The sequence below is a fragment of the Xenopus laevis genome, chromosome 4S (genome assembly GCF_017654675.1).
Source record: "Xenopus laevis strain J_2021 chromosome 4S, Xenopus_laevis_v10.1, whole genome shotgun sequence".
Classification (NCBI taxonomy): domain Eukaryota; kingdom Metazoa; phylum Chordata; class Amphibia; order Anura; family Pipidae; genus Xenopus; species Xenopus laevis.
In genome coordinates this window covers 91,196,295-91,223,962 of record NC_054378.1, presented here as the reverse complement: position 1 = coordinate 91,223,962, position 27,668 = coordinate 91,196,295, and the positions used below count along the sequence as shown (strand labels likewise).

General features: G+C 41.6%; 2 protein-coding genes across 9 annotated transcripts in view; one reads left to right on the top strand and one right to left on the bottom strand.

Annotated features, from left to right (window-relative positions):
- Positions 1–19,436, top strand: part of gpsm2.S (G-protein signaling modulator 2 S homeolog) — a 34,096-nt gene extending 14,660 nt beyond the window's left edge. For 4 of the 7 annotated variants that reach the window (XM_018259368.2, XM_018259372.2, XM_018259371.2 and 1 more), the window contains 13 exons: positions 563–784; positions 2,619–2,754; positions 3,602–3,744; positions 5,147–5,270; positions 5,796–5,911; positions 6,140–6,295; positions 7,497–7,605; positions 8,625–8,754; positions 14,202–14,272; positions 14,946–15,134; positions 16,082–16,244; positions 17,072–17,286; positions 17,934–19,436. In XM_018259368.2, coding sequence (XP_018114857.1) covers positions 563–784; positions 2,619–2,754; positions 3,602–3,744; positions 5,147–5,270; positions 5,796–5,911; positions 6,140–6,295; positions 7,497–7,605; positions 8,625–8,754; positions 14,202–14,272; positions 14,946–15,134; positions 16,082–16,244; positions 17,072–17,286; positions 17,934–18,101 — 1,942 coding nt within the window. In that variant the 3' untranslated portion in view covers positions 18,102–19,436. 7 annotated transcript variants of the gene reach the window in all.
- Positions 19,437–20,394: 958 nt separating this feature from the next.
- Positions 20,395–27,668, bottom strand: part of clcc1.S (chloride channel CLIC-like 1 S homeolog) — a 31,770-nt gene continuing 24,496 nt past the window's right edge. Inside the window, exons 12-13 of one of the 2 annotated variants that reach the window (XM_018259458.2) lie at positions 27,178–27,423; positions 20,395–21,616 (exon numbers count right to left, since the gene is read on the bottom strand). In XM_018259458.2, the coding sequence (XP_018114947.1) occupies positions 27,211–27,423 (213 nt within the window). In that variant the 3' untranslated portion in view covers positions 20,395–21,616; positions 27,178–27,210. 2 annotated transcript variants of the gene reach the window in all.

The window sequence follows — 27,668 nt, the reverse complement described above, 5'->3', positions numbered from 1 at the left end:
CCTAGTTTTTGGAGGTAAAATTAGGTACCTCGGCTTATACTCGAGTATATACGGTATATTCATTTTAGCCTTGTGAGCACAGAGCCTAAATTGTAAAAGATTGTTTTATGACTCATTTCTTTATCTTCATGTTAGTATTTAGAATGCAAGGTTTTGGTTTTTTTCCAGAAAATGTCATGTGCAGTCCTAGGTTTTGTTGATCCCTCTAGCTTTAGCCTATGTAAATGGGGCTTTATCGCATGGCATGAAGTTTTTATTTATTTTTTTAAATTGGTATATGGCATGTTGTGTTGATCTTCTCCAGTTATTTCATTTCTGGTGGATACTTTGCTCCTGTTTATTTATTCATGCTGAGATTATTGCAGGTATTATTTTTAAGTATCCCTGCTGTTATGGGGCTTTGACATCATGAATAATTTACACTGGCAGACAAATGCTGCATCATATTTATTTTAACCCATTTGCTTGACCAGCTCTCTGCTCATAAAGCAGTTGGGTTTACCATGAGGATTGCTGTAATGCAGTTCAAATCATGATGATGCAAATGTCTTCTTGCTTTTAGAATGGAGGCATCGTGTCTGGAGCTGGCCTTGGAAGGAGAACGCTTGTGTAAGGCTGGGGACTGCCGAGCCGGGGTGTCTTTTTTTGAGGCAGCAGTGCAAGTAGGAACTGAAGATCTGAAGACCCTGAGTGCCATATACAGCCAGCTGGGCAATGCCTATTTTTATTTACATGAATACAACAAAGCTTTGGAATACCATCACCATGACCTGACTTTAGCAAGGTAATTATTACAGAGCAAAGGGCTTTACTTCCCCTATGAAACTAGATGTGAAGAGTTCCCCTGCAAGATTAGAAGTGGACTGGCCCACAAGCAAGTGAGATGTGTCCTTCCAAGCTCACTCCTGTTTATTAATTCATGCATTTGGGCTCTTGTAAAAAAAAATAAAAAAAAAAAAAAAAGATCCTTGCTGTTACGTACCTGAAACATGTTTGAACCTTTGGGTTCTGCTAAATTCTGGTTTTGAAGGGTTGTTCACCTTTGAGTTCATTTTTAGTATGATGAAGAGAGCGATATTCTGAAACCATTTGCAAATAGTTTTCATTTTTTTTATTATTTGTGGTTTTCGAGTTATTTAACTTTTTATTCAGCAGCTCTCCAGTTTGCAGTTTCAGCAATCTGGTTGCTAGGGTCCAAATTACCCTAGCAACAAAATATTATTTGAATAAGAGACTGGAATGTGAATAGGAGAGGACCTGAATAGAAAAAGGAGTAATAAAAAAGTATCAATAACAATAAATTTGTAGGTTTACAGAGCATTTGTTTTTAAAGGAGAATTCAACCCGTAATAAAAAACCCTCCCCCCCTACCCTGGGTAGACCCCGCCCCTCCCTCCCAGCCTACCTGCCCCTAATTTTTTACTCACCCCTCCGTGCAGATTCTGGCCTCAGCCATCTTCTTCTTCTCCGATAATTTTGACGGCATTTTCGGTCCTGAACAACTGCACATGTGCTGAAAGTCATGAAAATTGCAAAAAAATTTCGGGAACCTTTCGGCTCTTGCGCAGTGGTTCAGGACTGGAAATTTCACATGCGCCGAAACGTACGAAAAAGACCGAAGAAAGAAGATGGCTGCCGTGAACTCAAAAGGCCAGAATCTGCACGTATGGGTGAGTAAAAAATTAGGGGCATTTGCCCGGGGGGGGGGCAGATAGGCTGGGGGAGAAGGGAGAAAGGTCTACCCAGGGTAGGGGGGAGGGGTTTTTCTTTTATTATGGGTTGAATTCTCCTTTAAGATAGGGTCAGTTACCCCCACTTGAAAGCTAGAGTTAGAAGAAAAAGACATATAATTCCAAAAATTTTAAAAATAAAGAACATGCAATTGACCATTCTACAACATACTATGGGCAGAGACACACGCTCAGATTCAGGGAGATTAGTTGCCCAGCGACAAATCTCCTCTTCTTTGGGGCGACTAATCTCCCCGAATTGCCTTCCTGCCAGCTATAATGTAAATCGCCTGCAGGATGGTCTGATCGGTACGCTTGAGTCTAAATTGCCAGCGGGATGGCAGTTCCGGGAGATTAGTCGCCCTGAATAAGAGGCGATTTATTGCTGGGCGACTAAATCTCCCCGAATATGAGTGTGTGTCTCTGCCCTAAAAGTTACAAGTTAACCACCCCTTTAACCAAACTGAATCCAAACCTATGTGGCTTATGGCACCGAGGACAATAATTGTAATGTATACCTGCTAACAAGATGGAATCTGGAGCTCTGATGGGCTGTCAGCTCCAGCACATTACAGAACCAACTGGAGTCTAAGGGGCAGATTTATCAAAATGTGAGATTAGAACTCACCACAGAAACTCCCCCATGTTCCATTCATTCCTATGGGAATTTTATCACTGTATTTATCAATGGAGTTAACCATTTCATAAATATGCTTTTAAAAATCCCATAGGAACGAATAGAAAGCAAGTGAGTTTTTCTGTGGTGCGTTCTAATCTCACATTTTGATAAATCTGCCCCTAAGTGTGCTGGGATGTTAGCTACTCAGTGGGAATGTTTTGGGGGTGCTATTAACCTCCCTTCAGTAGCAAGTGTGTTTTCTTTTGCAGGACCATTGGAGACAGACTTGGTGAAGCCAAAGCCAGTGGGAACCTTGGCAACACCCTGAAGGTTCTGGGTAATTTTGAAGAAGCTGTTTTGTGTTGTGAGTGTCACTTGGAAATCTCACGTGAGCTCTATGATAAGGTTAGTGTACTATTACAATCTCAAAGGCCTAAAATATTCTTATACCTGTAACCCCTTTTTGGCCACCCCCCTGTGCCAAAGGTTATACATCACACATTGTCTTACCAACTTCAGGTCCCCTTTGCAAGGTAAAGGGTACTGGTAATTACCTCTATGGCAATGCCTCCACCTAATGGGATCTGGGAATACACCTGCGGGTGGCTCCATTAGGAAAACATTCAAACACACAAATATAATAAAGAGAAAGTGCAGATTAAATAAACATTCATATAACAATGATCCTCTACTATGGGGAACCTGTTGCAGTCCAATCCTGGCACCTCCCTGCAAGGCAAAGTCCTGCACTCCACTCCTGGCAGGCAAAGAGTCTCAGTCCCTGTTCCCCTACATACCTGTTCTAGTGAGATTTCTAGTGAAGTGGAAATACAGTAAACAGATCAAATTAGTGCCTCATAGAAATATTCACCCAATAATGTTCAAAAAGTTGAAACAAAAGGGTGAAAACATGCAAGTTGTACGCTCTAAACTCACATAAGGTCCCATTTATTCACAGTTATACGTTTATATTTGAGGTAAGTCAAACCCTGATTTTAACTTCTTCTTCTGATCAGTGGTAATGGGGAGACTGTAACTGGAGTTTACTGCAATCATTACTCTTTAGATGTACAAACAAAATCATAATTGTCCTGTCATCTTATACTAGCACTGTCATCTCTGTCAATGTTCTGTTGCATCTTTGCTTTCTATATTTACCACGGCTGTTTTACTAAGGAAAGCACTTGTGTAAGCACATTATGTTTCTTGCTTAACAGTCTTTCAACAAAGTACCCATGCTTTAATCTTCCAGGTTGGGGAGGCGCGAGCACTGTACAACTTGGGGAACGTGTACCATTCACAGGGCAAGAGTCTGGCCTGCACAGCAACACAAGACCCAGGAGAATTCCCAGAGGAGGTGAAGACAGCTCTGCAGAGGGCGGTGGACTATTACGAGTAAGAATATGTAGGCAAAGGCACATCTACCATTGAATAAGCAAGAGATGTGGGAACCTATTGGTTACTAGAAATTAGGATGCACCAAATCCAGGATTCGGCCTTTTTCAGCAGTATTCGAATTTGGCGAATACTTCTGCCTGGCTGAAACGAATCCTGAAACGAACATTTTACCCTTCCCACCCCTAATTTGCATATGCAATTTATGATTCGGTTCAGTATACGGCCGAATCTTTCGCAAAGGATTCGGCGGAATCCAAAATAGTGGATTCGGTGCATCCCTACTAGAAATCTCTCCAATATTTCAGATCTTTTTGTAAATATCCTACTAAATTAATTTGGTTTGTAGTACAGGTATGAGATCTGTTAGCAAGGGGTTGGTTCTCCTTTAATACATGATTTTCTAGTAGACTTAAAGCATGAAGATCCAAATTATGGAAAGATCCATTATGTGGAAAACCCTAGGTCCCAAACATTCTGGATAATGGGTCCCATATCTGTATTACTACTGCGAAGAGGAAAACACTGTCTGACCCAATAAGGGAAAACTGATCTAGTTGGTATCTGATTAGCAGATACCCCCATTACACTTTAAAAGTAAGTTTCGGCTTTAAATATTTATAGCTGGGGCCATTCAGGCAAATTACCCAGAAGGGCTGTTGAGGCCTAGGACACCATAACTGTAGGTGATCTATGATGAAAAATGTTGTTTCTTCATGTCTGGAGTGGAGTGCAAACTCATACTACACAATAAAGTTATAATACCTATTACCATTCCTTTACAACTCCATAAATCTGATCATTAAAGGGGAACTTCACACAAACATAACTTGAAACATGATGAACATGAAAAGTAAACATGAATTCAAGTAGCTTTGCGATATATGTGCATCAATTAAAAAATATGCACTTTTCACGATTTTTAGTGGTTTGAAACCGTTCCCTAAGCCTAGCCCCCTACTCTGCTGCTGATCTCTCTAACTACTCGGCTGAGCAGGCTGACTACTGTTACTTTGTATCAGCAGCCGTCTGTCTTTAGTCTGCATCCTCCAAACCCCACAATTCCCTGCACACTTGATTTCAATAAGGAACAGAACATCACAGTGCAATGCATTGTGGGTTATGTAGTTCCTGCATGCTGTCTGTAAGCTGCGGAGAAGTTGTTACAATTTGTAACATCAGTGTTTAGTCCCTCCTTCCCTGCCAGGATTTCAAATGATGCAGAAAGAGAAGAACTGTTAAACAACTGGATTTCAGCATAGAAAATGGCATTTATTCATACTTTTTGAAGAAACACTAAACTGTGAGGGGAATATTAGTTCTGTGTTATGTTAGCCTCTTTTTCAAATTCTGGTTTGGAAGCCGGAGTTCCCCTTTAAGTACAGTGTATATCTATTTACAGGGCCAATTTATTGATTGTAACAGATCTGGGAGACCGAGCAGCCCAGGGCCGTGCCTATGGAAACTTGGGGAACACTCACTATTTGCTCGGGAACTTCCGAAAGGCAGTGTCTTCCCATGAGCAGGTACAGTACCCTGTGTGTATAACTTGCTGAGCTGGAAGCCTTTGCATTACCGTTGTCACGTTGCATGTTAAACTCGTGTTTCTTTGTGTATCTTAGTGCATAATACAGCGCAAAGTAGGAGAGACATGTCATTTACTGCTGGTAAAACCATTAGCAATTGTAGTGCTTGCCTGGAGAAATCTGTCTAAAGGCCCCCATACACGGGCCGATAAAATCTGCTGACAGACCGAGTCAGCAGCTTATTGGCCCGTGTGTGGAGCCATCCAATAGGCTTCCCTGATCGATATCTGGCCGAAAGTCGTGCAGATCTCGATCGGGCAGGTTAAAAAATCAGCCTGATATTTCCCACTTCATTTTGGGGAGAGATCCGCTCGTTTGGCGACATCGACAAACGAGCAGATCTCTGTGTCTATGGCAACCTTTAGGGAAGTGTCACATGGGGGGTTGATATCTTTTCTCATGTAGTCAATTAGAAGGACCTTTAATAATCTTTATTACTTTATCTTCATTTTCACCTCTTTACAGAGACTTCTGGTTGCCCGGGAATATGGAGACCGATCTGCTGAAAGAAGAGCCTACAGCAACCTGGGCAATGCATTTATCTTCCTAGGAGAGTTTGAGATGGCAGCAGAATATTACAAGTATGAAATGTGTTTTTAACTGTTAAAGCATAGCCAAAAAAATAACTGATTACTGATTGACATTCTAGGTGCAGACTTATGTACAGGAACCTATTCAGCATCTTCAAAAACAGGCCTCAGTGGAATGGGAAACACTATGTTTTAAAAGGTTTTATTTGGAAAGTTAATGGTTTTGACTTGTGCCAATATGTTCTATTCATATCCGATAAATATGGAATGCTTTAACAGGAAGACGCTACAGCTGGCACGGCAAATGAAGGACAGAGCAGTAGAAGCACAGAGCTGTTACAGTCTGGGAAACACATACACTCTCCTGCAGGACTATGACAAAGCCATTGAGTATCATTTAAAGCATCTCGCCATTGCACAGGAACTGCTGGACAGGTGAAGAGTCCATTCCTCTTGCAATATATATTTAGTTTTCATTTTGCAAAATTTTCTGGCATAAATATCTAGTATAAGTAATTCTGAAACAACTGGACTCGCTGAGTAATCATTGAAGAAGCTGCTCGGATGAGTAGTGAAACGTCTTCAATGATTGCTCAGCAAGTCCAGTTGTTTTAGAATTTATTATACTAGATATACCATGACTTGAATGAATTATGATCTTCATAGTCTTTCTGGCATAAAGTATAGCAAGCCCAGTTGGTTGATCGTGGTTAAACAACTAGGGGGTTATTTATTAACGTCTGAATGCCAAAAACACAAGTTATTTATTTTTAGTGGGGGAAAAAATTAAGTTTTTCGTGATTTATTATACCAATGAGCCTGTTAAAGACAGAATTAAAAAAAAAAATACTCCATCTCCAAGCTGTAGATGTCAATGGCAAAGGTCCCATTTCAAATTTGAAGAGTTTTGGCCAAAAATCTGAAAAATTGGTGGGTTTCGGGCATAACACCCCCCCCCCAATTTTTTTTTTTTTTTTTCAGAAAATCCCAAATTATTTTCAATGATAAATAAGGTCAAATTGTGGATTCTAATTTGGTCACACTTTTTTTTACTTGAAAAATCTGAAAAAAAAACTGATTTTGACAAATAACCCCCTAGTGCGTGTGTGTGCAGCTGAGAAGGTTTTCTCTTATGTGTCGGCTTCAGTGATGCATCACCAGAACATTACATGTCCTTCAACAGCTCTGAGCACAATGCATCGACCCATGTCACTGGTATGTTGTGCTTATGAGTCATCTGTATCACTACATGTAGGACTAGAAAACTGTGTGGACACCCTTTTTTTATTACTAAAATTACCTAGTTAGGCCACACCCTTCATTGCTGAGACAGATGCCTTCCTAATTTGTGGCAACAGTAAGAGGAAGGCCCATTCCAACATCTGATGGAGAACCTTCAAAGAAGAATAGAGGCTGTCAGAGGAGCAACTTAATTTTAATACTTTGGTTTGGGAATAAGCTGTTGGACAGGCAGGTGTTCAAATACTTCTGACCATATAGTGTATATAGCTAATGGCTGCTATATGTACAAATTGTACCAAATAAGCTTATTTTAATATGGCTTGATTGCCCATGAATGCTTGTGTAGCCCAGCATATGAATTTCTAATGAATAGAGTATTCCTGTTCTATTTCAGAGTGGGAGAAGGCCGGGCCTGCTGGAGCCTGGGAAATGCATACACTGCATTAGGAAACCACGACGAAGCTGTACATTTTGCAGAAAAGCACTTGGACATTTCAAGAGAGGTATGAAATAGTGATGTGTGGGCCGGCTTGAAGCCTGCGGGTTGGGTGGGTTCAGGCCAACTTCCACACGACATCCTTGGGTGGGATCGGCTGCACTTTAGCCTCCATTATCCCCGCCCACAGCTGCCTTCTGCCTCACTTGCGCCTCTGCGTGTGACTTTTAATATACTTACACAGACCAGCCCCTTTTGTGATGTCACAGCGGGTGGGGCAGGCACAGGTATATAAAGAGGGGAGCACGCCGTGTTCGGGTCAGGTGTGGGTCCTTTTTCTCAACCTGCACGTCACTAGTATGAAAGCTAAATTAGTTGCCATCAGAATTTTACTGTATTGTTTGCCTTATTATTACGTACATGCCTTGTCTAGGGAATAATGTGTGAGATAACAGGGAATATTGTGGATGTGGGATACAGGTGTGATGTAGCCATTCTGCCAATATACCAACCTAAACCTTTGAAATTAAAGGGCTGGTTCACCTTTACATTAACTTTTAGTATGTTATAGAATGACCAATTCTAAGCAACATTGTAATTGGTCTTCATTAATTATTTTTTATAATTCTTTATTTGCCTTTTTTCCTGATTCTTTCCAACTTTTAATTGGGAGCCACTGATCCCATTAAAAAGAAAAGTGATTGCCCTGTAAAGCTACACATTTTATTGTTATTGGTACTTTTTGTTATTCATCTTTCCATACAGGCTGTGTCTTATTCATATTCCAGTCTCTTATTTTAATCAATGGGTGGTTGCTAGGGTAATTTGGACTCTAGCAATCGGGTTGCTGAAACTGCAAACTGGAGAGCTGCTGAATTAAAGGCAAAATAAATAAAAAAAAACACATAAAACATGAAAACCAATTGCAATTTGTCTCATACTGAATTTTTTAACTCAAAGGTGAACAGCCCTTTTTAAATTTGCTTTCTGGGTAACACAAGCCTCATAAGCCAAGTTTCATGGTTTATTCTGTTTGTTTTGATTGTTACATGGCTAACACACTACCGGGAAATTTTACCTTAACAGCTTGGAGATCGTAATGGAGAACTTACGGCACAGCTGAACCTCTCAGACCTACAGATGGTGCTGGGACTAAGCTATAGCACCAATGCCTCAGTACTGTCCGAAATCCAGGATACAGACACAAATAAAAATGGTGGGTATCAGTAAGCAGTATTTTGCACTAGTTCTGGCTGGTTTAGTAGCTTTCTAAGTCATTCCATTTGTTTAATGGTTGTCTCAGACACACTGTGCATAAACATGACTGCTGCATGATCTTCAGGTTACACCTTTACATTGCCCTGTACTCCAACAATCCCCAGCTTGCTTTCTCTCTCTCTTAATCCCTTTGTTTAGATGGGAAGACTGACATTTTTTATTACAGTCTTCCTAGTCGCACCTAGGAAAAAGAAGAGTCAATAGTATGACTTTCCATTTAAAAAGGTGGTTCCCTAAATGTGTTTCATAAATTTGGGTATAACATCTAAAATATACGTACAAAAATTAAGCTAAGCTGTTGCTAAGAATGCTTTCTTTCTCTTGCCTAATTGGGGGATGCAGGCACCTTGGGGATGAAGATCCTGCAGCTGGAGAATGGACACTAACTTGTTAACTGTGACTCCATCTCCTGCTCTGGGCTTCATCCCCTGCCTCATCCTACTACATCCAGTTTTTTTTTAGTGTCCTCAGAAGGAGAAGACACAATTTTGGTGGCTGGAGCAAATGATCAGGACCCCGGTTAAGATCATGCCACTCTAAGGGGCCACTGATCCTTTCAAGAGCCCCTCCAGCTGATTTTCCTAGATGCCTTCTGCTCTTCGGAGGCCTGCAGCTCGCTCTTATCTCCCTGCGCTGTTTTTCCCGCTCTCCAGAGGTCTGCAGCAGCGGGATATATCCCAGGTCTCGGTGGGTATCACCTACTCTGGACACGGAACAGCTGGCTTGAAAGGTGAGTTACTCATTCTTCAACCCCCCTTGTAATCCACCTCCCTGGTGTTTTTTCTTACATTTCTCTCGGTCGATAGACTATACAAGAATACCACTATTCCGGTGGCGGACGCTGCTGCGTTCAAGGATCCAATGGACAGGCGACTTGAGGGATACTGCAAGGCTACCTACACAGCATCTGGTACGGATTTAGACCCATTTTTGCCATAGCCTGGGTAGCGAAGGCCATGGAAGTTTGGGTAGAGCAAACAGCTCAACTTATCGGGTCGGAGGACCCCTTTTTTTGATAACTTACTCTCACAAATAGCTGTTGCCACTTCATACATCTGTGATGCAGCACTTCTATTTGGGGCAGAACTCGACAAAATAATCTCTCAGGCTACGGGGGGTAAAAGCACCTTGCTTCCACAAACCAGAACCAAAAGACCCTTTCAAGAAAAGGCCATTTTTCGTCCCTTCTGCCAAGGACAAAGGTCAAAGACACACACGGATAAGACCCAATCTAACTTCCGATCTCGATACCAACACAAGCAGGGTACTTCCTCCAAGGGAGCAGCTAAGCCTGCGCATGACAAGACCACCTCAGCATGAAGAGAGATCCCATTGGGCAGCTGCCTCAAGTCCTTTCGGGAGGAAAGTAAGAGACCAGTGGGTCATTCAGGTGGTGTCCCAAGGACTCTCTATAGAATTCACACATCGCCCACCCCGTAGTTTCTTCATATCTCTGTTAACCAAGCAAAAGCCCAACAGGTAAAAGTTCCTCAAGGTCATCCAAGGCCTAGCAGCAGCGGGAACCATTCAACCTGTTCCCAACACCGACAGAGGAAAAAGATATTACTCCAAATTCTTCATGGTCCTCAAGAAAGATGGCTCTCTCAGGCCGGTTCTCGACCTAAAATCTCTCAACCCTCTAGTCAAGCGCTGCCATTTTAAGATGGAATCAATACAGTCCGTGCTGGAAGCTATGGAATTAGAAGAATTCATGACAGTCAAAGACGTCAAAGAAGCATACATTCACATACCCATTCATCCGACTCATTACAAGTTCCTCCGATTTTATGCAGACGGAAAACACTGGCAGTTCTTAGCACTCCCATTCGGACTGTCGTCTGCGCCACGCACCTTCACCAAGGTGATGGCAGCGGCACTGGAAGAACTCAGACTACAGGGAATAATGGTCATTCCCTGTTTAGACGATCTGCTCGTAAAAAGGCCATCAGCAAAAAATTGCCGAACTCCATACATCTCTGGTACTTCAGACCCTAACCAGCTTCGGCTGGGTCATCAACTACAACAAGTCCACCCAACACAGACGAATACCTGGGCCTAGTCCTAGACTCCAGGAGGGGGAGGGCGTTTCTCCCAGGAGACAAGGTCAAGATTCTACAGAACTGGATTAGAGCCCTCAAATTAGCCAACAGTGTTCCTCTCCGATCAGCACCATGGTCACATCCTTCCCGGCAATTCCATATGCACAGTTCCACAACAGAACGCTTCAACAGTGGTTACTGCGGCACCAGAGGAAGGACCGGCACAACTAGACTGCAGGATAGTCCCTGCCACAGTCAGACTCTCGCTCGACCAGTGGACTCGCCCACTTCGAGCATCCCTTGGAAAACCCTTCCCCAGCCACCTCTGGACAGTGCTCACAACAGACGCCAGTCTAGAAAGATTGACACCATTTCTTCGGGGGAAAGCAGTGCGGATATAGTCCGACAATGTCACAGCAGTGGCGTACATAAAACACCAAGGGGGCACCAGAAGCCCAGCGGCTCTAAAGGAAGCAAGCAGGATTCTGACATGGGCAGAACAAAATGTTCCAGCTCTGTCTGCGGTACACATTACAAGAGTAGACAACTGGATAGCGGACTACCTCAGCAGGGAGACCACCGATCACGGAGAGTCTTTCAGCTAATCGAAAAAAAGTGGGGACTGCCCGATATCTACCTCATGGCCTCCAGACACAACCGCAAAGTCCAAAGGTTTGTAGCCAGAAGCCTAGACCCAGAAGCCCATGCAGCGGATGCACTGGTGATTCCGTGGGACTTCTCCCTGACTTACATCTTTCCGTCCCTGGCACTTCTACCAAAGGTCATCAAGAAAATAAAGAGGGAGTGACCATTCTCATGGGCCCTTACTTGCCCAGAAGATAGTGGTTTGCAGACATAATAGCCTTGGCAAAGGATGAACCGTTTCATCTCCGACAAAGAGTCGATCTACTCACACAAGGTCCCATAGTCCACCCATCTTCTCATCAGTGGGCTTTAACGACATGTCTATTGAAGCCTTCATTTTAAATGGAAAGGGAGCACCGTCGGGGGCAATTCCCACAATGCTTCTGGCACGGAAACCTGCTTCAGCCAAGATCTACCACAGAGTGTGGAAGACATTCATCACTTGGTGTGAGATGAAGAGTTTAGACCCAAGGAAGGCAACAGAAATCCTATCCTTCCTTCAGGAGGGCCTGACGAAGGGACTAGCAGTGAGTTCACTGAAGGTACAGGTATCGGCATTGTCTATTTTCTTCCAAGAGAAGCTAGCTTTAAAGGACAACATCAAAACCTTTCTTCTCTCCTTAATTTGAGTTCTGTGATTCCAATACCAGAAGTCCAATAGCTCAGTTTCTTCAATTGTAAAATATTCGTGGCTGGGGGTGGTTATCTGACATTCCCAAGACAATGGGCTTTTTCTTTCTTCTTTTTCTTTTAAGAATGTCTATGCGTCCACTGTCTTAGTTAGGGAGTTAGTTATTGTTCGTTTCTATTTTATTTTTAGGGATGCACCGAATCCACTATTTTGGATTCGGCCGAACCCCCGAATCCTTCGCGAAAGATTCGGCCAAATACCAAACCCGAATTTGCATATGCAAATTAGGGGTGGGAATGGGACAATTTTTTTTACTTCCATGTTTTGTGACAAAGTCACATGATTTACCTTCCAACCCCTAATTTGCATATGCAAATTCTGATTCGGTTCGGGCAGGAAGAAGGATTCGGCTGAATCTGAATCCTGCTGAAAAAGGCAGAATCCTGGCCGAATCCCAAACCGAATCCTGGATTCGGTGCATCCCTATTTATTTTATATATTACTTCATTGTAAGTTATACATTCTGTATAATATGTCATTGTATTAATCTTCTTATTCTGCATACTATTTATCATATTGATTTTTATGGTTTATTGTGAAAACCAAATAAAATATTTCAAACATTAAAGAAAAAAAAAGAACCTTTCTTCAAGGGGCAACACGTTTAGCTCCCCCTTACAGATACCCAGTTCCGCCTTGGGATCTCAACCTGGTACTTAATGTCTTACAAGACAATCCCTATGAGCCGTTGGGCAACATACCTCTTACCACGCTTACAGAGAAGGTTGCATTTCTTCTAGCTAACACATCGGCCAGGAGAGTCTCCTTTCACCATAATTCACAAGGATAAGGTGGTGCTCCATCCAACTCCGGACTCCTACCAAGATATTGTTGTTCCTTCTCTCTGTCCTCAACCCAAGGGTCCTATCGAGAGTAAACTACTCAAGTTGGATGTTGTTTGGGCAATCAAATTTTATTTGGAAGCCACTAAGGATATCCAAAAAGCAGAAGCTCTTTTCATTGTGCCCACTGGACCTAAAAGAGGGACAAAAGCATCTAAGACTATGATAGCCAAGTGGATTTGCTCCACAGTCACTAGAGCTTACGTGGTGAAGGGGAAAACTCTACCGATCAAAGTAAAGGCCCATTCAACACGTTCTCTCAGTACTTCCTGGGCAGTTCGGCATCAGGCATCTGCAGAACAAATCTGCAAAGCGGCTACCTGGGCATCGCTTCATACATTCACGCGATTCTACAGGCTACACACAGACATCAGCTGAAGCAAGCTTTGGGAGGAAGGTGCTACAGACTGTTAATAACTGAGCACAGTCATAGGGGTATCAGTGTCCCACCCTCATGGGTTGCTTTGGGACATCCCCAAGGTGCCTGTGTCCCCCAATTAGGCAAGAGAAATTTTTGTACTTAGCGTTAAATCTTTTTCTCTTGTCCTAGATTGGGGGACACAGGCATTCCCTCCCTGTATTGACACTGAAATATTAGACAACTTAGGTTGTAAACCGTTTTCTCCTGTTGGAGTATTTTTTATAGTTTTCTGTTTTGAGGGGGTTGAGGTACTCCTTTTTGTTTTTGGTTGCTATACTCCTTCTTTGGTTGAAACTGAATGTAGTAGGAGGAGGCAAGCCCAGAGCAGGAGGCGGAGTCACAGTTAACAAGTTAGTGTCCATTCTCCAGCTGCAGGATCTTCATCCCCAAGGTGCCTGCATCCCCCAATCTAGGACAAGAGAAAAAGATTTAACGGCAAGTACAAAAATCTCTTTTTCCTGTGCAACTCTTGCACAAAGACTAGGGATGGGCGAATTTTTTCACCTTGTTTCCACGGCCATAGACTTGTATGGCGTTGTGCGTCAATTTTTTTGCCGCCCGTAGACTTTAATGGGCATCAGCGACATTTCAGCGAATTTCTGGCTAAGCAAAATGGGTCAAATTTGCCCAAGCCTAATAAAGACCTTTTAAAGACCAGATACATGTTGTTTTCATGAACCGTGTCATTTATTAAAATTCGATGCATTAGCTGCAGTTAATGTCATACTTTGTGATTTTTCAAATAAGGTGCACGACCCAGGGTAAGCAGACGTCACAGTATGGAGAACCTTGATATTGTTAAGATAACCCCAGAGAAGGTAAGGGACGTGTCTCTTCTCTAAATGCTTCTGCAACTCACACCTCACTTCACAACGTCATTTTCAACAGGAGTCAGATGAGTCAGGTTTTAATGGTGGGATATCCAAGCACAGGCTGCTGACATCAGAATTAAGAAGTTCTTGTAAAACTTCAACAAAATGTTGAAATTAGGGATGCACTGAATGCAGGATTCAGTTCAGGATTTGGCCTTTTTAAGCAGGATTCGTTTTCGGCCAAGCCCTAATTTGCATATGCAAATTGAGGGGGGAGGGAAATTGTGTGACTTTTGTCACAAAACAAGGAAGTAAAAAAATGTTTTCCCCTTCCCACCTCTAATTTGCATATGCAAATTAGGATTCTGTATTCTGCCGAATCTTTCGCGAAGCATTCGGGGGTGCATCCCTAGTTGAAATACAAAAAAAAAAAAAAAAAAATGGAGTGAACTAGATGGGGAGAGAAAATTGTGACTATCCGTGGTACAGAGGTGTTTTGTAAATAGATAATAGTAGAGGATCTAGGCTTGAAGTAGGAAGATACAGTAAGAATTCTCCTTTGTTGGAAACATGGTTTGTGTAGTCAGAAAACTAGAAAAAAAGCAGTGTCTGGTTATATATTACTGAGAGTTGACAGATTGTAGGGGTGAGAAAATGTTTATAATGGCTCCTGTTTTAGTTTCAGGTGCAAAACTGGAATAGTGAAATACTTGCCAAGCAGAAAGGCCTGCTGTCCAAGCCCTCGGCCAAGCTCATGTTTGTAAACAGACTAAAAGGCAAGAAGCTGAAGAACAGTTCATCTACCAAAGTCTTACAGGACACCAGTAACTCCACCGGTGCCTACAGAAAGCTGAGCAACTCGCAGCGTGTATGTTACATTAGCACTGTTCTCCTTGCCCATTCTAGCTTGTGTTCTACACTAAACCAATCTGGTATAAACATGGATCTCTATTGAACACAATCCTTTCTCTAATGGGTCGGACACTACAGCATTCTGTTCTTCACAGCCCCACCTAAACCTTTAAAATAAGTGAATGTAAAATTGATGAGATGGCTATTTTAAGCACTAAATACATTTTATTGTACACAACCTATTTACCCAGTTTTTATTTTTACACTGAACTGTTCCTTTAAAGGAGAAGGAAAGTCTTCTTCCACTTGGGGGTGCCAACTGTCAGGTAAGAAAATACAATCCCCCCCCCCCCGGGCTGGTGCTCCTATCAGCAGAAAACTGCACTGGCCCGGGGTTATACCAGTGAGCACCACGGAGCGATCCTCTTCCTGCTTCTACTTTCTTCTTGCGGCTGCGCATGCGAAGGAGAGCGAAAAGCCGAACTTTAACTAAAAAGTCAGCTATTTCTTTCTACTGCGCATGCCCCTGGAAATTTGAAGAAAGAAGAAGCTGGAAGAGGATCGCTCCGTGGTGATCACTGGAAGAATACTGGGCCGGTGCAGTTTTCTGCTGATAGGAGCACTGGCCTAGGGTTTCAGTTAAGTCAATACATTCACTAGAGGTGCCTAACACCCCCAAGTGGAAGAAGACTTTCCTTCCCCTTTAATATCTTTGAATTAAAAAATTAAAAAAAATCAAGGTAAACTGCAAAGTGCTTAAAATAGCACTCTCCTCAATTTTACATTCACTCACTTTAAAGGTTTATTTATACTTTAAGAAGGGATTATATTTCACAACAAGACACTTCTGTTTGCAAATGGACCTTTTGACAAAACATCACAAAATGTGTGTGATACTAATGATGGATAACATCTGTTACCACCCGAGTTAAATAAGTTCCTTTTTGTCTATTTGACCTGCAGAAAACCACAAGCACAGAGGGTGTTGGAGAAGAAGGATTCTTTGATCTTTTGAGTAGATTTCAGAGCAACCGCATGGATGACCAGAGATGTAGCTTACAAGATGGGAAGAGACTAAATGTTCCCCCTGCTATTCCTTCCATGACACCGAAAGCCATGAAAAAGTGTAGGTCGCACACAATGATTCTTGGCCACACTTGCATTGTGGGGTTTTCAGGTCCTGAAGAATCACACCTGTATTGTACGATCTACAATTATCAGACTTTTATAGGCTTGTACTAAGAGTTTGATTATTGTGGCCATTAAATGAACAAGAATGTGTCGATTATTTAGTAGTATTTAGAATGAATTAATGGTGTAGTTCAAATACGCTTAACTTTATTAATATGCCCAAAGAAGCAGAGTAGTGAAACACTTCAAACTGTGTAAATTATGTAGCACGTGATTTTTTTTTCAACCAGACCTAGAGATGACACGTTGAGTAGCCAGAAAGGGTAGCTCTATGGTTAAGAGATGTAGGGGTCAGTAGTGAGATGCAAATACAGCCCCAGCCAGCTCTTACAGTAGAATTACAGGGGCGATTTAGGTCCGATCCAACGCCACGCAACAAAATGCTGGCGTTAAGTCAGATGCAACGAAGATAAGGTTAGTTGTAGGAATGTCGGATATAGTCACAGCATGTCGGGATGCACGCTGCGACTTCATCCGACATTTCTATTTCTTACCTTATTTCCGGTGCATCCGACTTTGCGCCAGCGTTCACTGTGTGGCGTCGGATCGGACCTAAATCGCCAATGTACTTTCTACCCTTGTAGTCTGCAATTGATCTTTTGTCTGTGGTTTCCTTGTCACCGAGAAAGCAAGAAGGAAACTCCACTTGCCTTTTTAAAGGAACCGACGCAAGTTTGCTGAGAATATAGTCAGGATGTAAATGCTGATCTTTGGCAATTGTAACACAAAAGCTGCATTGTAACGGTGTCTCTCCATCTTTAGCAGTGTCTGCCTGTGCCATGTCGCCTCACTCTGACAGGTTCCTGGACCTGATTGCCAGTTCTCAGAGCCGCAGACTTGATGATCAGAGGGTCAGTCTCGGCGATCTCTCCGGACTGCGGATTAACCAGCGAAGCCACTCCGTTCTAGGACACTTAATGGATAATGAGAACCAGGAACCCGATGAAGATTTTTTTGACATGCTGGTAAAATGTCAGGTGGGAGTGAATTTTATTTACTGTTCAATCTAATGCAGGGATCCCCAACCTTTTGAACCCATGAGCAACATTCAGAAGTAAAAGGAGTTGGGGAGCAACACTAGCATGAAAAATGTTCCCAGGTGCCAAATAAGGGCTGTGATTGGCCATTTAGTAGCCCCTATGTGGATTGTCAACCTACGTTGGGCTCTGTTTGGCAGTACACCTGGTTTTTATACAACCAAAACTTGCCTCCAAGCCTGGAATTCAAAAATAAGCACCTGCTTTGAGACAACTGGGAGCAACATCCAAGGGGTTGGAGAGCAACATGTTGCTCACGAGCTACTGGTTGGGGATCACTGGTCTAATGTATATATAATGCATGTAAGAAGGTGGCACATATTATTACTTATAACGGCTGCCTTGCTTGCTGTAAAAGCGGTTTGAGTCCCGTCAGAGAAAAACATTATATAAAAAAATATTCCATTCCCTATCAAATGTTAAAATACTGATAATTGTAATCAAATGTTATTCATCTGCAGATATTTTCCCAGATCATTCAAACCTTTCCTAATAGGCCACATATGAAATTAGGCAACTATGTTTATTGGATCAGTCACTAACAGGTATGTGGAGTTACAGGTTTACGTTTCTTCTATAATTTGCAGGGCTCCCGACTGGACGATCAGCGTTGTGCTCCCCCTCCACCTCCCAAGAAAGGCCCGACAGTCCCAGACGAAGACTTTTTCAGCCTTATCCTGCGTTCTCAGGCTAAACGTATGGATGAGCAGAGAGTCACCCTCTCCTCCCTCTTAGAAAGACCAAACTCTAATTAGGGTAGAACAGCCAAACTCGCCTGTCTGAATGTCCAGTAACTCTGCCTTTTTTATTTATTCTTTTTTAGACTTACAATTTTATAGGTATTTCATAGTACTTGAAATATGAACTGGGTACTGAACAGTACTTCTGCTTACTCACAACAACAACGCCAAGCTGTGGAGGCATATCCAGCAGGGCAACTGTATTAAACTCCAATGCTCCAGGAAGCCTTACTCTGAACAACTCTTCCTCCTCTCTCCAGAAACCACTGCCGAGTTGCTAATCTACAGCAAGGGAAACAATGGGGCCCATTTACAAGCAGCCCTTTTGTTAAAGGGGTTGTTCACCTTTCTTCACTGCTACCCAAAAAAAACCAAAAGATTATAGTCCCCCTAAGCATGATTATCTATTTTTCGCAATAATTGTGTAACTATTTTGCCAACTGTACAGTTTAAAACGCACTCGAAAAGCTGCTGTTCTCACACAGGCTGAGGAGAAAGTTTTAAAGGGGGTGGAGTCATGTGGGAGTGTCAGACTAAGATTTTGCCATACTAGCCTCTGATTGGCTAGCAGAAGAAACCACTCTATAGCGCAAGTTAATGCTCAGAAGGCACATTATAAACGTAGGCTATCCATACCGGGCCCCGAATTGTAAGGCTCAGGCAAAAAAGCTGGATAGAAATAAGAGTCCGTGCAAATAGCCATCGCTAATTATGCGTAATAAACTAATACATCCAGTACCCATTGTTCCAAACAACCACCGGTATTAACAAGGGTCCGTTACCCACTTACTGTCAGCCGTCTCTTCCCACTCAGTTAATGCTTCCGTACTGGGACAACGAGTTGCTCTGCTAGTGCACTGGGGAGCAGATCTGTGGCTGAGCAGAAAACTATCAGCTCCTCTCTCTCTGAACTAAAAAACCCATGTCACGTGATTAATCAGGGAAGAAAAGCTTTGATAGAAATGGCTCTTTTTTTTTTGCAAAGTGGGAAGGAGGGGAGAAGGAATGCCGTGGCTTAAATATTAAAGGCCACAGGATGCACTCATCTAAAAATTGGGGTAGGGGCTTTGACTTTCCCTCCCTTACCTCAGCATTTTTGAGTGGAAAACTTACAATGTGCAGGAGTCTGCAAGTGATTGAAGCAGCTGTAGCCCACAGTAGCGATGACAAATTTTACTGGGGGGAGGGGGGAGGACTGTGGAGCAGTGTCGGGGAACCTTTCTGAAAGAGACAGTCTGACAAGATTTAGTGCAGTGGAGTCGTGTCTTTCAGGTTAGTTAACAATGTAATGGTTCATTTTGGCAAATTAATGTATATTAGTAAAATGAATAATAAATGCCCATGAATTTATTGACTAACTTTATTCTGAAGGTGAACCACCCCTTTTAAGTACCACTTTGACCCAGGGACTAAGTATCACAGGAGGGAAGTAAAGACAAAAAAGTACAACTCTGCTTTAAATGAATGTTGCGCAGTAAGTAGAAGTCACTCTTTTTGATAAAAAAAAATCAATTTCTACTCATTCCCATTTAGTTCCCCCCTTACTTGTGCTGCAGGTTTAGCAGCTGAAAGGCATAAGACCCGGCCTTTGTTACTGTAATGTTGTGTTAAAAATATACATTTATAATATGAACTAATTCTAACATTTTATGGTAGGCAGGATCAATAGTTAAGATTTATTGTATTAGCCACTAAGCTCTGCCCTGACTGCAGGACATCACCGAGCCACAAAGGCTAAAACAGGGAGACTTCCAGCCTTACCCGCACTCCTTGCCAAAGTACCATAAGAGTTTCTATCCGAGTCACTTTAAGAGTAAGATTTATTAGTAATAGTAAATTTGAATTTTCACATTTTTTTGGGGGTCAAAACTCAATTCAAATTGGGAATAATCCAAACTTGATTCAAATTTTAATATGAATTCCAAAATCAAGATTTATCAAACCTTGAAACAATTCGAATTTGACTAATCGCCGCTTAAAACCTGCCAAGTTCATGTATAAGTCAATGGGAAAGCTCCAGTGACACCTTTGAAGATGTTAGTAGCCTTCCTGACTAGGGATGGGCGAATTTGACCCATTTAGTTTCGCCAAAAATTCGTCGCCGGTGAAGTGTCACAGGCCTTTTGACGCACGCCACCATACATGTCTATGGGCATCATTTTTTTGGCGAAAAAATTTGCCTATCCCTATTCCTGACAAATTTTTCCAGAGAAAAAACTGAGTTAATCGAATTTGAGTTTTCGGGTCGGTAATATTCGTTCGAGTTTTAGATATTCAGTTTTTTTTTTTAAATAACTTCCCAATCGAATTTGAGTATATTCAAATTTATTAGAGTTAAAAAATTCACATGAATTCAAAATTCGACCTCCCAGAGTAACAGTAATGGTACTGTCTGATTCAGATGGGAAGGCCACAAAATGTTCAAAATCCCCCACATTCATTCCTGTGCAAATCACCGGTCACCCATCTGCTGGGGTGCAGCTCCCAATGCAACATTCCCCTAATAATAAGAGTGCACCTTTTAATCATATTGTATATCTAGGCCATTACACCTGAAGCACTACAGATTGTTCATTGCTTTGTAAATATTTTTCATTTGACTTTATTGTGGAAGTGAAAATGTAAAGAGTGGTCCGTTCTAATGAATCCTGAATAGGTTTGCTGTGAACGCACTGACTTTTGCAAAAGGGCTTTTTTAAATAGAAAAATATGTATTGTACAAAAAGATTCCAGAAAGGTACGGTGTTCTGTGACAGTTTTCGGTTTAACAGTTCTGAAAAATATTTTAAATGAAAAGAACAAAACATTCTAATACCACTATTTATATAATTAGTTTAAGTGAATTTAGCATTTTTAAGTTGCCAGTTCTGTACTAAGTAATAAACTGTGGCATAGAACAACTTTTGTCTTTTTTTTTTTCTTTTTACAAGATTAAAAATTGCACAAAAGAGATCCAGGTTTTATAAACTCAATTTTCCTTTGTTCAGCACATCCCTACCACAATACTATTTGACCCAAGCTGGTGCCAGGGATGGGGGTTGGGTAGGTAGCAATGTATTCTGGTGGCTGTTGCAAATAGGCCATAATAGAGTGCGTGCTTCTGTGACAATAGTACAAGGCTGCGGGATATCTCCTGCTCTACCTAATCTATAACATTGGTTTGAGGTGAGAGCATTTTCAATAGCAAATACAGAAGAATACAGAAATGTGAGCAATACCTCGTGCAGCCTTGCGTCTCTGCCTGTTTGAATACTGTCCATTTCACGATTTACTCTTGGGATTTGTATGTACAGCAGATCAGTAGTTAATATTTACATTAGGCAAAGAGAAAGCACAATAAAAGTTTAGTGGCACTTAAGTCCAACTCTAGTGCTGGGGTAAATAAAACTGGCTCCATCCAATCCAAATCATTTGTAAAGTCCATACTTGCATGTAGGCCTGTGCTCTTTTTCCCCTGCGGATTATTCCATCGATGTGTTTCTGTGCAGCTCTGCCTCAGGATCCCTACGCTAAGAGCACTCTTCTGCTCACTGAACGAAAACAAACAAAAAAAAAAAACAAGTAATACAAAGTAACAATACAATTGTAGCCTTAGAGAGCATTTGTTTTTAGATAGGGTCAGTGACCCCATTTGAAAGCTGGAAAGAGTCAGAAGAAGACAAATAATTCAAAAACTATAAAAAAAAATAAAATAATGAAGACCAACTGAAATGTTGCTTAGAATTGGCCATTCTATGATATACTAAAAGTTAACTTAAAGGTGAACCACCCCTTTAAATATATCTGTTTCTAAGCAACCTGTCAGCTTGTCCCAAGGCAGCCTTAGAATGAAAGGTTAATGTGCAGTTCCCTCCTAGACAAGATGTTTTCTGTGACAGTTAAAGAAGAATTCAACCCTAAAGCTGAAGTTAAAAAAACCCTACATAGACCCCCAGCCTAAGTGTTACCCCGGGCGAATGCCCATAACTTACCCCTCGGTGCAGATTCAGGCATCGGAGTTCATGGGGGCCATCTTCTTCTCTTCGGTAATCTTCGGAATGAGGCGTGGCAGCGCAGTTGGAGCAATTTTCTGTTTCGTGACAACTGCGCATGTGACTAAACACACGAAAATTGCTGAAGCGCTGGTCTCACTCTGAAGATAACCAAAGAGCCGGAAGATGGCGCCCGTGACCTCCAATGCCTGAATCTGCACCGAGGAGTAATTAAAACGTATGGGGCATATTCTATGTGTACTGTATATTGTGAGTGGGTCCCTAAGCTCAGTAAGTGACAGCAGCACAGAGCATGTGCAGTGAATCAGCAGAAAAGAAGATGGGGAGCTTCAGGGACCACTTTGGTGGCATAGATCTTTACTGTTAAAGGGCTGTGGTTGCTTTGGGCTGTTACAGAAGCACAAAACATAATGTACAACATTTCTAGCTACTTCTTTAGTTAGGCTTTAGTTCTCCTTTAACAGCTAACATGAGTGACAACAGCACCAAGCCCCAGAACCCAAAACTCAAAAGGTAATGATGGAAGGGTTGGGGTGTTTGCATAAAATGTTGGTGAATAAAATAAAACGGAAGAGTAAAAAAAGACTGAAAACCTGGGTTATAAAGTGTCTTCCCCCCCCCTGCAGTTGTATTTTCACAAACAGGATCCTGTGAGACCGTGTCATTACTCTGCTTTATTCTTGGAGGATAATTTCAGTTTTTCTGAATTACTAAGCAGATCTGAAAGCACATTGAAAGCCAGCTGCAAGTAACCCAGCCCAGCTATGAAGACTAAAGGTGGCCATACAAGGACATTTAAAGAGATATTGCCACCAGAAATTAAACCTTTTTACATCTATCATAATATTGCCTTTGACAGCTACTTATAACTTTGCCATAAAGTGTTTGCACAATGCTTTTTACATTACATATCTGATGCCCCATGTTCCTGTATGAGGGGGCTGCCATATTTGCGCAGTAGGAGTCTGTTAGCATTGGAGACTTTAACTGACAGTCTGAGATGGGTCAGGTTGGCAAAAAGTCAGGTTTAGAAACTTCAACTAACAATTACTTACAAAAACAAACCTCTCGGCAAAAATGATCAACATGACCTACGTATAGGTAACTTTGAATGTACAATCATCTTTTAAAAAGTTGTTTTTTAGTGTCAGTATCACTTTAAGCTGCCAGTTCAGTCTCCTTCGGGGTGAGATGGCAGTTTAATTGCTTGTGCATGGGGCCCAACAATGGGCCTGTTTGACTGGTCCACGTAGGCTTCAATGAACGAAGCACCTGATTTGGCCCAGCATATGGGTAGCCAATCTAGGCTCAGGTCTGCTATTAACTCACACCTACTCCTTCAGCCTAAGAAATGTCACCTGATACAAATCAATTGTCCCTGCTATGATTGGAGCTCTCAGTGTGAGTAAGCTGGAGAAGGAAACATTATGTATTTAGGAGCTTACTAATGATAATAATAATAATGATATAACCTTTCATCAGATATAAAAAAAAAAAAATTCCATTAAAGGAATGTTTGGGGGTTTTTTTTATCTCAAAAGACCATTCTAAAAGTGTCTTCTGGAAGCCTTTATATACAGTTGTGTTCAGAGTAATAGCAGTGTGTTTCAAAAAAATAGGTGAATAAATCCTTATAATAGCTTCTATTTATACACAAACACACTCGCATTGGGGACACTGCTCATTCTATTCCAAATCAAGACATGAAGAAACGTATCAAATTTGTTTTACCGTATATACTCGAGTATAAGCCGAGTTTTTCAGCACAAAAAATCTGCTGAAAAACTCTACCTCAGCTTATACTCGGGGCAGTGCTGCTTCCCCCTTTCCCGGCCAGATCCTCCCCTAGCTGCCCCATCCTCCCTCAGTGCCACTACCCGGTCCTGGACTGTCAGTGACTGTCACTCACCTTCCGAACTCAGGGGGCAGAAAGGTCGCACCAGCTCGCAGAAAGAGAGTTGATTTTACCGGGCCAAGTTCTCCGCCTCCTCGCTGCAAAGTGCGGCCACCTGCGGAACAAATGAATCCTGCAGAGACTCATGTACGGAGAGCAGACACGGCGCCATCCCAGGCATGAGCACCGGCAAAGGTTTCCAACTTCCTGTCACACGTCTGTAAGTTCCGGTTCACGCGCTGGAGCTCCGGTTCATGGCACAATAGGCGCACAAAGCAGCATGACAAGCACAGGAGCTGTACAGAATATGTAGCTTGTATGAGCTTCTCTGTCCTGTGCTTAGAGCTACTCACTCTGGGGCTGCTGCTGCTGCTTCTTCTTCATCCTCTCTGACAATCAGCCCATCAGCCCATCAGCCAGTGCGGGAGGTCACTTGACTTCTGCGTCTGTCATTGCCAGAGTTCTGTGGATAGGGTGCGGGCACAGCGCGAGGTTGGGCATTTATTGGTGAGTTGTACACATTTTGGAAAGCTTAAAAATGCAGTGCGTATTGGGTAGATTTGGGGGCAGCATTTTTTCAAAAGACGAAGGTGTGACTTTTGTGCAGTAGCAATAGTCTTAGATTAGGGTGTCATTAGTAGGTAGGGCTTTCAGCCCAGGTGAGTGTTGGGCTAATACTAGATGATGTTTTAATTTAACATATTTTTATTTATATAAACTTTACCTATTTAAAGCCCCATTGAAAGTCTGTTGTGGTTCATTATGCACCAGGTTGGTGGTACGTGCATGAATTATCAACAAAACAAATAACTGAGTAAAAGTACGGTATGCAATGGAAAAGGTTGATCTGTCATTTTTCACCTAGGCTTATACACGAGTCAATAAGTTTTCCCAATTTTCGTAGGTAAAATTAGGTACCTCGGCTTATACTCGGGTCGGCTTATACACGAGTATATTCCTTTACAGAAAGTGAAGAAAAGGGAATATTAGGCTGTTCCAAAAAATAGCAGTATCTGTATTCTTCTTTACAAACTCAGACATTCACTGTATAAACTGAAAAATGTTTCAAGATTTTGCTTTCCTTTGAATCACTGAACTAATATTTAGTTGTATAATCAGTGTTTCTGAGAACTGCTGCACATCTGTGTTACATTTCCACAATTCTTCTGCATTTCTTGCTTTTGCCTCAGAAACAGAATTTTTCATGTCACCCCATAAGTTTTCTATTGGATTAAGGTCCGGGGATGGGGCTGATCACTCCATAATATCAATCTTGTTGGTCTGGAACCAAGATGTTGCTTGTTTAATGGTGTGTTTGGGGGTAGTTGTCTTTTTGTATTATTTTAGTGAGATGAAGCTTATATTTAAGTTTCATTTCCACGGTAGTTCCCCTTTAAATTAGGGCCATAGTTCACACCTGTTTCTTCACAGAATGAATGACCCCACTAACTGAACTCCACACTGCTATTATTTGGAACAATTAACAGAGAAAAATGAAGAAAAATGAAAAAAGTCCTTTAAAATCACTTTCTCTTGCCGATCTTCCCACAGACTCTCAGCTGCACAAAAATAGTCTCCAAAAATGTATATGCAGATCAGCGCCTACGACAACAGAGAAAGAAACAGAAAAAAATAGCGCAATATGTTTCAATATCACACCAACACCCAGTGTCCAGGTTTTTTTTTTTTTTGAGGTCTATATCCCCTTTAAATTTCCACTGTTATTGGTGACATGCAAAGTTTCTCCAATTTTTCCACCACCGTTTGGCTGGATTGCCTACTTACAAACTGTAGGTATAGTATATGGCTCGTAGTGTTTAGCAGGTCTCTCCCTCCTTCTCCTGTCAGCTCCTCATGTTCCCATAGAGAGATATAAAGCCAGGATAGTGTAACACCATTTATTAAAACGTATAAAAAAAGTTTAAAACAAATTTGCACTCACATTTAGGGGCACATTTACTAAGGGTCGAATATCGAGGGTTAATTAACCCTTGAATTCGACCATCGAAGTTAAATCCTTCGAATATCGAAGAATTTTTGGCAAATACTTCGTTCGATCGAAGTAAAAATCGATTCGAAGGATTTTAATCGATCGATTTTTCTTCAATCAAAAGAAAGTTTAGGAAAGTGCTGGGGAAGGTCCCCATAGGCTTTGTACTTCGGTAGGTTTAAACTGCCGAAGTATATAGTCGAAGTTTTTTTAAAGAGACAGTACCCGAATAGTCGAGCGATTTTTACTTTGAATCGTTCAAATCGAAGTCGATGGTACCCAAAAAAATACTTTGAAATTCGAAGTTTTTTATATTCGAGTCCTTCACTCGAGCTTAGTAAATGTGCCCCTTAGTGTGAAGAATGATCGCACATAGGAAAAGATATTTGCACAGGTTACACTCTCCATCTAGGGGCCCTGCAGACATAACGCAGGAAGAGCCACAAGGGGGATACACAAGCTGACAGGGCCCCTAGATGGAGAATGCAACCTGTGCAAATATCTTTTCCTATGTGCGATCATTCTTCACACTAAATGTGAGTGCAAATTTGTTTTAAACTTTTTCTATACTTTTTAATAAATGGTGTTACACTATCCTGGCTTTATATCTCTCTATGGGAACATGAGGAGCTGACAGGAGAAGGAGGGAGAGACCTGCTAAACACTACGAGCCATATACTACTACGAGCCATATACTATACCTACAGTTTGTAAGTAGGCAATCCAGCCAAACGGTGGTGGAAAAATTGGAGAAACTTTGCATGTCACCAATAACAGTGGAAATTTAATGGGGAAATACACCTCAAAAAAAAAAAAAAAAAAACCCGGACACTGGGTGTTGGTGTGATATTGAAACATATTGCGCTATTTTTTTCTGTTTCCTTCTCTGGTGCCGTAGGCGCTGATCTGCATATACATTTTTGGAGACTATTATTTGGAACAAGCGATTATTTTGAACAAGCCTGAATTAATCAGCAGCATGCATGTTGTGACTGTTGGTTCTATATTACTACACCTACTAGTAAATTATGTAAAATATAATTTCTACCAAAAACAGTGATCAGGTTAGTGATGTCGGACTGCTATTATTCTGGACACAACTGTAGATCTAAACTGAGCAACAAGAAGGCTTAACAAGAATATATATTTCATATTTAGCAATACAGATAAGTCAAATTTAAAACGAGCAGCACTAAAGTCAAAGGCTTGATTTACATTTGGAGTTAGCAAAGCCACCAGGTAAGAATGTCATCTCATTATTGAATAGGTTCTTACTGTGCTTCTTAGTGTTTCTACGACAGGTTCTTCTGGTCTTTGAGGTTCAGCCTCTGGGCTCTCTGTGTTTGGCCTTTCATCATTCCGTGATTCTTTTATGGATTTCTTGATTGAGTGATCTTCCTGAACCAAGGGCTCTCCTGTATTGTTGCTTTTAACTTGCCCTGTGTCAGATGGATCTGCAGGCTAAAGATAAAGAGGATAAAATCACTTGCCTTGCTGTAGAAGTGAGACCAAATGATGACAATATTTATAAACCAAAACCTAACCTAAACATACTATTCTAACTTATTATAGAAATTATAATTCCAAGCAACTTTCCATTATTACTAGGGATGCACCGAATGCACTATTTTGGATTCAGCCAAACCCCTGAATCCTTCACAAAAGATTCGGCCAAATACCGAACCAAATATGCAAATTAGGGGTGG